The sequence below is a fragment of the Leishmania donovani genome, chromosome 32 (genome assembly GCF_000227135.1).
Source record: "Leishmania donovani BPK282A1 complete genome, chromosome 32".
In the NCBI taxonomy this organism is placed as follows: Eukaryota; Euglenozoa; class Kinetoplastea; order Trypanosomatida; family Trypanosomatidae; genus Leishmania; species Leishmania donovani.
This window is the reverse complement of record NC_018259.1, coordinates 1026146-1040288: the sequence shown is the minus strand read 5'-3', so window position 1 is coordinate 1040288 and position 14143 is coordinate 1026146. Positions and strand designations below refer to the sequence as shown.

General features: G+C 57.7%; 3 protein-coding genes across 3 annotated transcripts; all 3 read left to right on the top strand.

Annotated features, from left to right (window-relative positions):
* Positions 1–3224: 3224 nt before the first annotated feature.
* LDBPK_322770 (superoxide dismutase, putative) lies at positions 3225–4037 on the top strand (the record flags this gene model as incomplete). Its single annotated transcript, XM_003863642.1, has 1 exon — positions 3225–4037. One exon carries the CDS (start codon positions 3225–3227, stop codon positions 4035–4037), a length of 813 nt encoding a protein of 270 aa, XP_003863690.1.
* Positions 4038–5840: 1803 nt separating this feature from the next.
* On the top strand, positions 5841–6749 carry LDBPK_322760 (hypothetical protein, conserved; the record flags this gene model as incomplete). Its single annotated transcript, XM_003863641.1, has 1 exon — positions 5841–6749. The coding sequence occupies one exon, from the start codon at positions 5841–5843 to the stop codon at positions 6747–6749; it is 909 nt and encodes a 302-aa protein (XP_003863689.1).
* A 1840-nt stretch (positions 6750–8589) lies between these two features.
* Positions 8590–11610, top strand: LDBPK_322750 (hypothetical protein, conserved; the record flags this gene model as incomplete). The annotated part of the gene is made up of 1 exon (XM_003863640.1): positions 8590–11610. The coding sequence occupies one exon, from the start codon at positions 8590–8592 to the stop codon at positions 11608–11610; it is 3021 nt and encodes a 1006-aa protein (XP_003863688.1).
* Between the last annotated feature and the right edge of the window lie 2533 nt (positions 11611–14143).

Sequence of the window (14143 nt, the reverse complement as noted above, 5' to 3'; positions counted from 1 at the left end):
CCTCGGGCGCCGCTCACGCAGCGCGCATGCGACGTACGGACAAGGACGGGGAAGAACGAGAAGAGCGCGCTGGACGTACGTCCATGGCTCGGCGGCATGACGAGCCGTCCTGGAAAACCAGCGTTCAACCGTGATGTGCAGCTGAGCGAGGTGAACTGTGGTTGTATCCGTGCCTGGGTGGCTGACATGTTCGTGGGTGGAGCGGTTCGGTCGAGTTCACAATAACAACAAAAACGAATAGTTAGTTTATGCGGCGCGTACGCGCAAGAAAAGGCACAGCACGCACACACACAACACTGCCACGCAAGGCGCGCGTTTGGTTGACATTTTTTTTATCCTTTGTACCTTCTCCGAAAGTGTGTGCATGTGTGTCTGTGTGAGCGTCTCGTATGCAGTGCGCGTGCCTCTCTTTTTTTTTTCCTTCCCCGCCCCCTCTCTCATGCTCCTTCTCTAGCTTTTTATGTTACTTTCTCATCAATCTATCTTATGTACCGCCCCCCTCCCTCTCCCCCTTACTTTCTTTAGTGTTTTCTTTGGCGCGCGTGGGCGTGTCTGCCCCGCTGGTTCCTGGATTTGTGAAAGCATCGGTGACCTCGTAATACGCAAAACAGAGGTAAGCCTTCTCCCTATCCTTTCCCTTCTTCCTTCTTGGTGCGTGTGTGTGCCCTCCGCGATCTGCTCTCCGCAGTGCTTCTACACCGTTGTTCGGCGAGAGAGAAGGAGAAAAGGGTTCTTTGCTTGAAAGGTAATCTGCTCCACGCTGTCATACGGGAAAGCACGCATGATAGGTATCGAATCTACACACCTGCACTTGAACGGCGTGGGATAAGGAGCACTCGGACGCAGGGATAACGTTTTCGCACAGGCCACCCAACATCTCCGCTGTCCATGCCCCCTCCCCCATGCTCTCTCTCTCGGTGCCTCCGCTTTCGCAAAAGCGAGTTTCTGTGTGTGTGTGTGCGTGTGTGAAGGACGCCGCTGGGCTTTCGCTTTCGTCTGGCTTGCGCTCTTTGCCCTCCTGTTGCGCCTGACGGACGCCCCATATTTTCTCCTTCTCTCTCTCGTGATGGATATTTTCGCCTCTTGTGGCTTTCCTATTTCGTTTTCGTTTTTTTTTCTGTACTTGCTTCTTCCTCGCTCTGATGCACGCGTCTTTTCCTTTCTCTTTTTGTTTCTTTTTTTCTCTTTCTATTCGCTCTTGTGGGGCTACTTCGTGACTGGGGGCGGGGGCGTCATACTATGCCATTGTGTGTGTGAGTACGTGTGCTGTGCGCGTGCGTGATGCTGTGCCACTGTCTGCTTCGGCTTTTGTTTTCTTGCGCTGCTTCTTTAATGATGAACCGAAAAAAATGTGTGTGTTTTTCCCCCTTCGCACGTTTGGTGCACGTGTGCGTGTTTTGGTGTCGTGCCTCATCGTTTTTCTTTTTCTTTCTCTGTTCTCTCCTCCTCTCCTTCGGCTTGAAACGGAAACCGCAACGAAACGGAGCGCATATGTCAACAACAGAATACATATGTAGGTTGTGTGTGTATGCTCGTAGGTGTTCGGCCTCAAGGGTTTCGCACGCATGCGTATATAAAGATATATGAACCTCCCCACTTTCCTCTCTCCTCTCTGTCCCATGATGTGTTTCGTTGTTTCCGTGGTTACACGGTGCGTTCACATCCCCATGATGTGCTTGTGCATGCACACGTGCGCGCGACTCCATGACCTTCTAGGTGAAAACAGTCGACGAATGCAGAGACCTAACATAGAAACGAACACACGAAACAGAGCAGCAACATCGATTCGAGGGGGTGGGTGGGCGGGCGGCGACAACTAAAAAGAGGAGCGCTCGCCAGTGAGAAAGTGTGCTCATGCGTGTGGCCACGCAGAGGCGCACAGGAAGACGCGGCCTTTTCGCTCGGAAGCGGCGTCTTTTCACGTGTAAGCACCTCTCGAGTTTCGAGAGACGAGTCGTGAAGACACAAAACGGGGAAGAGAAAAACTGGAGTGGCTCATTTACCACACGGAGCGCATCCGTACAACCGCTGATGGGCTTTTACGTATGCGCGCATGCTCACGGTGGTGCAGCACACCGTTGCACGCATGCATATATCTATTGTTTCCATTGTCACTGCTCCGATATTTCGTATCTCATCTACCCCCCTTTCCCCACTTCTCACTCTCTCTCTTTACACGCATATGTGTATCAACGCCGACGACAACTATCGACATCAATCTCCGATTTCTTGTAGGATGAGCCTCCGCCCGTGCCGTCCTCGCACCCCCTCCCTTCAGGTCCTTGTGTGTGTGCGTGTCTCTCAGTGGTATCGAGGCTTTGTTGTGCCCCGTGTTTTCTCTCAGTTGCACAACTTAGGTTTTCCTTTTTTTTTGTGACGCAGCAGCTGAGACTTTGTACAAGCTTCCTCCTTGAATCTTCGCTGCTTCCCGCGCAGAAGCAAGCTTCCCTTCATCACCCCGAACTCCATCCGCTAAGAGCATCACCACTGACTTCGCCTGTTCATCTTTCTCTCTCTCAAAACCCCCCTTTCTGTACAGCTTCAGCACGGAGTACTCGCGCATCCGACGCTGTGCGCACTCGTACTCGTTTTCTGGCCTTTGCCGCCACACGCGATTTTCTGTCGTCGTCTCTCACAACTATGGTGCCCCTTGTTGTCTTTGCGTAGGAACACATCTTCTGTTTAGCTCGATACCCGACTTTGTTCTGGTTACACACACACACACACACATACATACATACACACTCTACCTTCGACTGCTGTGCGCGTTGTGGTTGCCGTCGCTGCCTGTGCCAGAGCCCCATCGCTCTTTTCACTTGCTCGTTGATTTTTCTTTTTGTTTTTATGTTTACGTAGCATAGCGTAGTCTAGTGAAGCCCTCCTTCCCGCTCCTCCCTCGCGTTCCTTTGCCGCCAAAGACGAGAGCACGCGCATGCGTACGCACACGCATAGCATTCTCTCCTCACCTTCGGGTAGAACGGCCGTAGTGGAAGCGCCACATCCTCTTCCGTGGCGCTGCAGTGATATCTCAACAAAGGACTCATTTTTCTCGGATATTTAGAACCCCCTCTTCCACACTCTCTTTCTCAAGAGCGATGCTTCGTCGTGCGTACACCACTTCGGTGTGCACAGCCGGCGTGCTCGGCTCCGTCGTCGGCGCCCCTGCGGTGTCCTCCTCGTGCCTTGTTGCTGCGCACATCGCGACGGGCCGTACAGGGCTGGTGATGCACACCCCAAAGGCGGACATTCAGATGGGCCGCTTCAACTTTATGGACCAATACAACGAGTTCCGCAACCGTTCCGGTCGTGTGCCGGACTACTACGTAGAAAAGTACCGCAAGACGTACTGGCGCGTAGACGAGTACATTCGCCGCTCCGAGAACTACATCCAGTCACAGGGCTTCTTCTACCTACCCACGCTGGAGTTTCCGTGGTACAAGGGCTGCATGCCGCTCATGTCATCATACCAGATTCGCGTGCACTACGGCCGCCACCATCGCACCTACGTAGAGAAGCTTAACCAACTCATCGAGGGCACGCCGCTCTACGGGATGCAGCTCGACGCATTGATTGCGAAAAGCGCCAACGACTCTCAGCTGAAGGGCGTCTACAACAACGCTGCACAGCACTACAATCACTCCTTCTTCTGGAAGTGTATCCAGCCGTACGGCAGCAACATCCCGCCAGACCTGTCCGCGGCGGTGTCTGCGCAGTACGGCTCCGTCGAGAAGTTCGAGAAGCAGTTTATCACTGCAGCGCAGAACCTCTTTGGCAGCGGCTGGGTCTACTGGGTTTACGACAAGAAGGCTGGCGCCTTCGATATCGTCTCCTACGGCAACGCTGGCTGCCCGCTGACAAACTACGAGTACACACCGCTACTGTGCGTCGATGTGTGGGAGCATGCGTATTACATCGACTACGAGAACAAGCGCCCCGAGTACCTTTCCAAGTACTTTGATGTAGTGGACTGGCACTGGGCTGAGCGCCACTGGAAGCGCGCCACTGACCAGGAGTATCACGAGATGAAGTTCTGGTAGGCGACCCCATGAGTGCAGAGGGGAGAGGGGGCTGGCTCGCGGCGGGGACGAGTGCGCGCTTCCTTGCCAGCAACTCGCCCCCACCCCCTTCTCTCACCGCCCCTCCCCAACGACGCATTTCATTCTCGCCTTTCCACCGTCCCCTTCATCTTGGCGCGTGCATGGTGTGCGCGTCTACGTGTGCGGCCTTCGATGATGCGCGGGCTTTGCCTCCACAGCTGTGTGCGCGTCTCTCGGTGCTTGGTGCTGCAGGTATCCAAGTTGGATCATTTACCTTTTCTTTTTCGTTTCTTTTTCTGTTGTGCTCTCGTGCATGCGCTGTGCATATGTGCTTGCGTGCGCCGCCGTGCGTGCGGTGCCCGCTGCCTCCCGCCGCGTCTTGTGTGCTGCTCCACAGCTGCCCGTCTGCGCGTTGGTGTCTCTGTCGGCGTCTTTTTTTTTGTGCGTGTGTTTCTTCGCTTCCCCGTTTTATCGCTGAATGCATCATCGCGGCCGCCACGAAGCTCAAGAAGCCCATGGAAGAAGGAAAGAGATGAAGGCGCACACGGAGTTGTATGACAGCTGCTGCAGTCGAGAGCTGGTCACGGCGACGCACGTCACAAGGAACCAAAGGCATGCGTGTTGTCGCGCTCAAGGCGAGAGCGCATTTGCTGCTGAGTAGGGGATGGAAAGGATGCTTCTTCGCAGCGCCCCCTCCCTCCTCCCACACACACACACACACATCTACTGAAACTGCTTATCTTTTCCCTTTATCTCGCCCTTTCTAGCCTTCTTTGACGCACTTGCGCGAGTGTCTTCGCACACTGGCAAGCGCGCATAAAACACCGCCACTTGTGCTCGTGCGTGTGTGCCCACATCCGCGTGCCCGCCACCTCAGCACTCCGAAGGAGGCATTCGCCATCCGCTTTTCTTCCTTGTGCTCTTCCCTAAAGTCATCCCAGCTTTCCGTGATCACCCTCACACTCTTTCTGCTCTTGAGTGCGCTGTAGTTGTGCTGTCGTACTCGTGTGGCCGCATTGAACGCTTACTCTTGCAAGAGGGGGAGGCCGGGACCTGCAGTACAAGGACACATCGCAGTAGCTGCGCTTGTCTAGGCACGCTAGCTCGTAGTAGCAACAAGAACCAGAGACATTGCGTGCATGGCGGTACACCTGGTACGGACCTACACACAGGGCTACGTAGGCACTTGAGCCAAACGGAGTAGACGAGACCTCTCTTTTCACAGGCGCACGCCGGCCTTCTTTTTTTTCCTTTTCGTAGTAGTGCCGTCGTGGTTGAGGGCAGTGAAGTGCGAGCGAGAGCGCGAGAGACCGCGCGTGCGCAGAGAGAGGGCGACGCAGAATTGCACGCTTCCCCACACACGTGGCACCTTACCAACAGCCGTCGTGACTTCCTCCCTTCTGTTGCCTCCCGCCCACGCCCTCCCTTCCCCCACTCGCATCTTCCGCCCTCGTTTCCTAGTAGCAAGCAAACGATAAACGAGACGCGTCTTCGCCGCTGCCGTCTCCCCCTTCCTTTTACTTTCTAGTGTTTCTGTAGGTATCTTGTCTTTGGCGGGCTCTCTAACAGCACCGCTGGGCGCTCCCCCTCTCTTGCTCTCAGCCCCACTGCATCCGTTTTTTTTTTCCTCTTTTTTTTTTCGTAGTTCTCCAGCAGTGCGGCACGATATACTTTGCGCGCTTCGGATGTGTGCATGGGACGCCAACAAGCAGCGCCACCAGATCTAGGGTACGCCTCCGCTAGAGGCTTCGATTTGCCAAGCTTAGACACACCGACACAGCCGCGAAGAACAACAAGGGGAACATGATGCGCCGTAGCTCGCTGCTGTTCAGTGGCGGCATGGTGGAGTACCACGAGTGGCACCTCCACGAGCCACTGCTGCAGAACTACGAGGGGTGGCGTATTCTCGACAACCCGAAGTACGAGCAGAAGTCTGACGCATACATTTACGACTTCATGGGTAGCGTCCGACACCTCGACCCCATCATCGACGACCCGCGGCTGACGCACAAGCAGCGCGTTTGCCGCCTGTACCGGTGGTCATTGAAAGAGATTCAGATGTGGATGATCCAGCTCAATGCTCACAAGCTCAACCTTGCGCACAAGGTGATCCGGCGGCGGTTTGAGAAGTATCGCTACGTGACCGATCCGGCCACGTGCGACATGATGGTGCGCCAGACGCAGAAGTACCTGCGCGACAACGCGAACTTTCACTACATGCGCCGCAACAACTCCTCGCCGTGGAGCACGTACACGCTGGCGAACCCGATGTTCCACCCGGACAACTCTCTCGTGTACGACCACTGGACGCACCCAGAGGTCATGTGGTACGACGACGCGAAGCTGCACCGATGGACGGCGCATCACCCCTTGTACGCCGGCCCTGGCGAGGCGTCCGAGCGCTTCGGTGACATGGATGTAGCGCCGCACCTGCGTGGACTTGTGTGGGCCATGTTCATGAGTTTGTTTGCGTGGTGCTTCTACCAGCTGCTGGGCGGGCCAGGGATGAGGGATGACAAGCACTTCGAGGAGTGGACGCAGCAGTTCGACGAGAACCTTGCCGGCGCCCTCTACGCCGAGGAGCGCAATTCGCGTTCGCGTAACAGCGTGCTCCGGGGCGACTGGGATAGGATCCTGGGCGTTTCTTCCACGCTGGACGGCTTCTACCGGAACAATTTGTCTGTCGTGGACAAGGCCAACTACCCGGCGTAGTAGACTGCGCTGACGCGCACTACGAAAACAAAAACAAAGGCGCGCATGGGGCGGCCGGTCGGCAGATGAGGTGGGGGGCCTGCGTGCTTGCCCGTGGACGTGTGTGGGCCTGGCCGAGTCTGTTCTTCCCGTTGCGCTGTGCGCTCTTCTTGTACCTCTCCCTTTCTCTTGCTTCTTTTCTTTGGCTGCAGTAGTCTTGCCGACCCCTGTACAGTTCAAGCAGTATCGCGCTATCAAGCAAGACACCACCATAGTGATGGAGGGGAGCACATGGCGCGCGTGGGTGGGGAGCAGCGACACCGCAGTCCGACGTTGGCGTCTGCGCGCGGAAGTGCGGGCGTGCCTATGATCGCGAGGTACTAGCTCTCTTGTTCTCCTTGCTGCGGTGACTATGTGGGTGCGTGTCTTGGTGTACCTCTTCGTGGACGTCTCACGGGCTTCTCTGGCTAGGCAGCAGCGGACAGTGTTCGATGATGGCAGGCAGATCACACGCACACGACAAATAGCTGTCCAGCACTCGCAGCTGAAGTGCCGCGTGCTGCTGAGCAGGTGCTATGAGTCGCTTCCTTCGAGTTGCCCGTCTCTCAGTGGTGCCTGCAGCTGCCTTGATGGTGCTACAGGCTCGTTGGTAATCCCTCTCTCTTCTTGCCCCCTGTCTTTTTCATCCCTCTTTCTGCACCTCACCTGGATGATTGTCGGTGTGTGTTCGCTTGCCGTGCTCGACGTGCTCTACACAACACCGCTCTTTTTTTTTCGGTGCTTCTACTTACGGGGGCTCGTTGACGGACAATGCCTCTCTCTTCGGTCTGATACATCAACGCACACCCATATCTCTCACACACACATACACACAAGCCCAACAACAAACCAGCAGAGCTTTCTCGGGAGCCCTGGCGCACTCACCCAGACACAACCTGTCTTTCCTCTCTCCCTGTGTTTGTCTCTCTCTGCTGCCTCTTGTGCGTGCATGCCAGACTGACGGGCGCATTCAGTCTCTACAAGTCTTTTCACGCATCGTGACACATCGCCATCCAGAGATACACAAACCTCACCCTCTCCCTCCCCTCACCTCCGCACCTTCACCTTCCACACCCGGCTTCATCCACGCATCGCTTTCGACGTGCCCATCATCATCATTTTTTTTTTGTTGTTTTCTTCTAGAGAAAGTGCGCGTGCGCGCCTAATCGTTTCTTATTACTATTTTATTTGCTCGTTACGGCTCTCTTCTGTACTCGATCCTCCCGTAGACGCACAAGTCAGCGCCAGCGAACGCCTCGCTGTTGGACAGCACCGAGGGTGCACGGCCGCCTTCTGCTTTTTTGCCCACATATATATATATATATATATGGGCGCTTTAGTGGTGGTGGCTCTGCTCACAAGTGCGCTTTCCATGCTGTGTATCACATACCTCTTTCATCTCAGCAGTTTTCACACCTCCTCTTTCTTCTAGGCACCTCGTTTTGCTTCTTTCAATATAGATTGGGCTGTTTTTCGAGTTGTCTTCTCGGCGGGTGGACACGAGTTTGGCGATAGCCGAAGGGCTTGTTTGGTTCTTGCTCTCTCCGCAGACCCTTCACTCACATCCTTGTTGTTGCATCTCCACTTGCCTCCATCTCTCTCTCTTTCTGTTTCTCTCCTGAGGCCACAGCACGCTTGCCATCCGGCCCCAGTTCTCCCACGCATATCTGGTGAATCTCCTCCGCTCGTCTTCGATTTCTTTGCCTTATCGTTCCCGCTGCTCATTCACAGGTGCGCTGGTGCAAGAACGGCTGCCGCACAACCAGCGACGTCCGTCTCTGTACAAGTTGGTCGCATCAGACACGCACCCGGGGAGCCGAATATGAGCCACTACACGGTTAGCAGCAGTGAGAGCGGCTCTTTCTGCACAAACACGGCGCCGCATTCGCACATGCGCGCCGGCACGGAGCACTCCGAGTCGGCTGTCGCGAGCTTCAGCAAGCGCACCCACATGCACCCATCCGTTGTTGCGGCTGCGGACGGCGGCTTCGATGAAGAGGCTGCCGACTCTGCCTACAGCGAGAACACGCCGAAGAAGCCGCTGCAGTCCACCAAGACATCTGCCGCGACGATGGCGCAGGAGTCGCCATCCATGACCATCCGCCGCGTGCCGCTCGACTACTCCAAGCGAATGGAGGACCAGAAGGCGCGCAGCAGTGCGCTGGAGCGGTACAAGATGCTTTTCCGCGGAAATCGGCAGGTAGAAAGCAAGCAGCCATCGCCGAACTCTGTGGACGCCGAGGAGGTCGGGGAGCTCTCGAAGCGGCGCGATGATGAGCAGTCGGAAGCGTTTGCTTCACCTGCCGGCTGCTCTGCCATGGACGAGACCGTCGTCAGCGACGACTCGGAGACAGAGGAGGGGAAGCCGGCGGTACCCGTGTCGAAGTCGCTCCGAAGTGCTGGTGAGCGTGTTTCTTCCGCGAGTTCGCAGCGGATGCCGCAGCGTACGAGGTCCTCGTCGTCCCCGGTTCCTGTCTCGGTGTCCATGAACCGGCCTATCGCCCGTCCTGCAGAACCGGCGGCAGGCAATCCCGAGGGCGGTCTCACCGGCGACTCGACGGCGCCAGCGGTGCTGCAGCTGAGCTTGTCCAAGACGCATGGCCCGCCATCGCAGCCGGCAGCCGCCTGCGCCACCGGCGACGATGGGAACGGTGGTGTGCCCTACGTGGCACCAGAGCTGACGCAGCCGTATTGCAAGCCGAACCAGCGGCGGCGTGACACTCTGCGGCCTGGGTTTGAGCCCGTGACGGCGCACGATTGCACGTCTCTGCATCGCACCTTGTCCGCTTCCTTCGCCCAGGCAGACGTGTCGCCGTCCACCTCGTCATCGCAGCTTCAGCCGCGCTCATACCCCCACAAGGACAGCGGCACCAAGCCGCGTCTTGCATCAACTTCGGCTGCCGCTGCTCCACCGAGCCCTCGGTCGACTAGTCGCCGAAAGAGAGATGCGGTTAAGGCGACGCCGGCGATGGCCGCAACGACAAGCGTGTTTCCGCAGCAGGATACGAGCGAGACGGCCGCTGAGGAGGCAGGGGCGACCGCAGCCACAGACCTCGCCTCCACTTCTCTAGCTTCGCGCGGGGTGGCGACGCAACTCTTCCATGACGACGAGAAGGGCAACCTGCTGCGGCAGGCGGACGTCGAGGAAGACGGGGTCGAGAGCCTCGGAGCACCTGATGTCAACGGGACACCCAAGCAGGAGCAGGAGGTGATTCTGCTCGCAAGCAACAACAAGGCCTTCTGGCTTCGCCCCTCGACCGCCATGTACGAGATGACGGCTAGCATCGCCGCGAAGCGCAAAGACCATCACGAGGACGAGGAGGAGATGCGTAGAAGTCCAAACCGGCGCCATCAGAACACGTCGCGCTCATGCGCCGCTACCGCGAGTACCGCCAGCAGCTGCGGGACCCCCCGCGGCCGTCCCTCCACAAGCGCGGAGGCGAAGCCCCGCTTCACCACCCATATGACTGCCGCGCACCGGGAACGCTGTGAGGAGGTTCCCGCTGCTGTCGCCTCCGCCCCTGCGCACACGTACGGCTCCATCTACAGCGCCCGCCAGGCCGCCGCCCACAAGCGTGCCCTTTCCCGCCCCATACAGCGAATGACGACGGACGCCTCCACGGTGAATCGGGCTTGTGACTCACCGCGCCGCGCCTCGCAACACCAACCGCAGCGGCGTGCCGCGCCGAGGGCCTGCAGTCTGCGCAGCCCACTAGAGCGTCGTTCCAGCACTCTCTCGCATTTGAGTAGTGACCCACCGATGACAGCCTCGTCGGAGGAGCGCCACCGTGCTGTCAACTCTGGGCGTGTGTCCATCCGTCAGCAGGACTCTTTCTCCAAACACTGCGCTCGTGTAGCGGCGCGCAACAGTCGGCCTGAGGAGTCCGCCGGCGCCGCTGCGGAGCCGGCGAAGCGGTCGAGGACGAAGGCAGTCGCCGCGTCAGCGTGTGAGACTCCGGTGAAGGGTGAGGTTGCGGTGCCTTCGAAGCCTATGGTCCACAAGAAGCTGCAGTTCGAGACGGAGGCCGAATCCGAGCCGCGCAAGAACGTTCCCAAGGCCACTGATCGCGTTCTCGCCTCACCAGTGGAGCCAAAGCCGGTGCCGCCGTCGCCAGAGACCACGATGCATGGCTTTCAGCGGCCCGGCGAGGGCTCCCCGTCCAAGTCTCGCCGGCGGGAGCACGACCTCACCGCCTCCCCGGCACGTCCAGACGACCACACCGACGCGGAGTCGGGCCTTGATGCGCAGGACGCCGCGATGGAGCGCGAAAAGGAGGAGGCGCGCGTGCAGCAGGTGCGGACAGCGCTGGAGAGCTTCCGGAAATCGCGGCAGGCATGCATGAACGATCCTAAAGCCTCCCATGTCAAGGCCACTTCCACTTCCACGAACGAAGTGGTGGCAGCCATGCTACAGGGCATTGTGCAGCAGACGCGCCAGACGCTGCCCTGCTATCTGTGCGCGGATCAGCAGAACGCTTCTGCCTATCACGTGCACGTGGATCTGTGCCGTCCTAAGACGGAGGCCCTGCTGTGTGAGTACTACACCGCCATGGACGACGTAAAGGACATTCTCGCAGCGCTGCAGGAGCGCATCCAGCACGTGGCCGCCCAGGAAGTCCCCTCCTCCACCTCCCCCGAGACGGAGCGCGACGCCTTCGCGAAAAAGTGCTATCAATGCGTCAAAGCCATGCTCGTGGCGTGCCGCAAGTGCGGCGTACAAGTCCGTGTGCACGACGTCAAAGAGCACGAGATGCTTTGCGGCCGTGCATGCTATCGCAACAGCCGCGCAGCTGAGCGCGTCCGTGCCACGGTGGAGCGCATCGATCACGGCTCGCAAGAGTAATACACAACTGCGAAATCCAGCAGAAGAAAAAAAAAACAAGACGCACATCTTCCTCGTCTTCTCTCTCTGCCGGCCACCCGCCTTTGAGAGCCTCAACTGCTACCAGCGCCGTAGCAACCGTGAGGGAGTCGGTGCCAGGTGCTAAGGGGTTCGTGTGTCGAACGCTCCTCGAGAGCAACCGCCGCGAACACCGCCCACCGCCATCCTTTCTGTCCTCATTTATTCATCATTTTTTCTTTTTTTCCCGAATAGTGCTCCCACACACCCGTTTTATTTTATTTTTATTTTTTGTTTGGCTCGTCTTCTTGGCGCTGGTTCCGTCACCAAAGTTTTTCAAATTTGTCCGTGTCTCCTTGTCTCGTAACGTTTCGATGTGAGTGCTCTTGGCCTCTCCGCCGTTGTGCTACCACCTATTCCTCTTCATCATGCCGGTTTCGCTTGCCTTTCTTTGTTTCTCTGTATCTGTGGACGTACCTCTGAGCATATATCAGCATGCATGCATACGCGCGCGCGTGGCTGCACACGTGTAGGCGGAGGCCTATCGACGTCTATCATGATGGGCAGAGGTGTCCGCGCCCACACGCGCACTGACCGCTCATACCTTGAGACATAAGAACCTCAGCCACATGAAGAGAAGAAAGCCAAGCAGAAGCAGATGCTTAGCAGACATAAGACGCGCTGCATAGCGGCTTAACTGCGACTGATCGACGCCGCAGAAAAAGGCTGGGCCGCCTCGAAGCTCCCTCTTCCGTGCATGTGTTTACGCGCATGCGTATGCTTTATGCATGTGTGTGTCTCAGTTTTTAGATACTTGTACCACCAGCAAGAAAGTAAAGGAAAGCCACAGAGCAACAGCGAAAGCGAATGAAGAGCGAGCACCAACACGAAGCTTTCCGTGTGCGCTGCAACCTCTCTCAGTCGCAGCCGCGTCTGCATCGAGGCAGGCAGCCGATGCTGCTGAAGGTGGGGGAGAGCGCGAGAAGAAGAGGACGGACGCGCGTTCTCTTCTGCCGTCATTTATCGTCCCTCCCCTCCCCTCCCCCTCCCCCTCCCCCATCGTTGCTCACCAACGCAAAAGCGGAGGCCAGAAAGCAGATGGGAAATACGGGTGCTCTTGGCGTGGACTGCTGCCGCCACAGGATCCTTCGCGGGAGGCCTAGGCCGGCGATGTCTGTCACGATGATCTGTCTGCGGCTTCAAAACCCGCAAAGGGCGAACTCCCAATGCGATGGTGCTGCGGACAGAGCACTGCATCTTTATGGCGCACCACTTCCTTTCTTCACCTTCTCGCTTCTCTTGTGCGTGCGTACATATGCGGGGTCACGCATTGTGTCTGCCCTCTCACGTGATTCTGTGCACGCGGAGCATCCACCCACGCACCCCTGACACGCCATTGCCCGTCACCCATCAAAAGCGTGTATGGGCAACTCGCCTATTCGACATCAGGGCTGTGAAAAAAAAGCGTAACGCGGCGTCATGAACACTACAGCTGCGAACGCGTAGAAGGTGGCGGTGATGGTGGTGCTCATTTTTCTTTGGGGGAGAGCGTAGGGCAACACTCCCTCACTCCCCGTGCGCGCCCACACGCACACACACAAAACAGGCGTTGCCTGTTGTCTTCTCACTGCGCTTCTTCTATCCTCTCGCTGCCTTTTTGTGCACTGTGCGCTCCTCCACACTATGGATGGCGATCTTTTTTCTCGCGCTCTCTCTCTCGCCTCGTTACCGCCCTCTCCGACGGTGTTGTAAGTGCTTGCGCTTGTTTTAGTGCTTCTAGCTGTCTCTGACATCGTCTCATCATCTCTCGTGCCACAATCGGTGGCTGGCAACTCTACACGACAACTGTGCACACGCCGACGAACCCGCCATCCTTTACGTATTTCGCCTTGCGCAAGTGCCTCGACGACCCAACTTTCTCCTCGACACCCTTGTCGGCTCTCCCTCTCCCCCTGAGTCTGTCTTTGCCTCGTGCTCGCCTTCGCGTTATCGATGCGCCTCCTTCATTGGCGTTGGAGGCGCCCTTACTCAGCTTCGCCTTCTCTCTCACCTCTGCCAGGCCCTTTTTGTGCGTTGCTCGCCGGCGGTGCACGGGAGATGGCGTGGTGCCTGTAGAAGCGCACCCGCACGCTCATGCGCAGGCTGCATTCGCATTCGCTGTAGCCGCGTATATTGCCTGCACACTTTGCCCTCTACTTTAGCTCCTCTTCTGGACTCCTGCGTTTAGTTGCTCTTCCCTCCTTTCCAAACTCTAGTGACGTGTGTGGGGGGTGGGGTGGCGCAGGGGTGCAAGGGTCACCTCAGCGTGTGGCATCTCAGGGTCCAGTGCGTCCCACTCCCTCTGTCTTGGGAAGCTAAGCCGCCGCCCTATCCCTGCCACATGCCGAACCCCACTTCTGGTGATGCCGGGATCGCGCATCCACGGGGCAAGGAGCTGAGAGCAACGCACTCCTACGAACGTCGGGGGCCAGGTTCTGGAGGGCGTCTCGCCAGGGTGACCAGCGACCGCAAGCACGCTTGTGCCACCCGTATAATG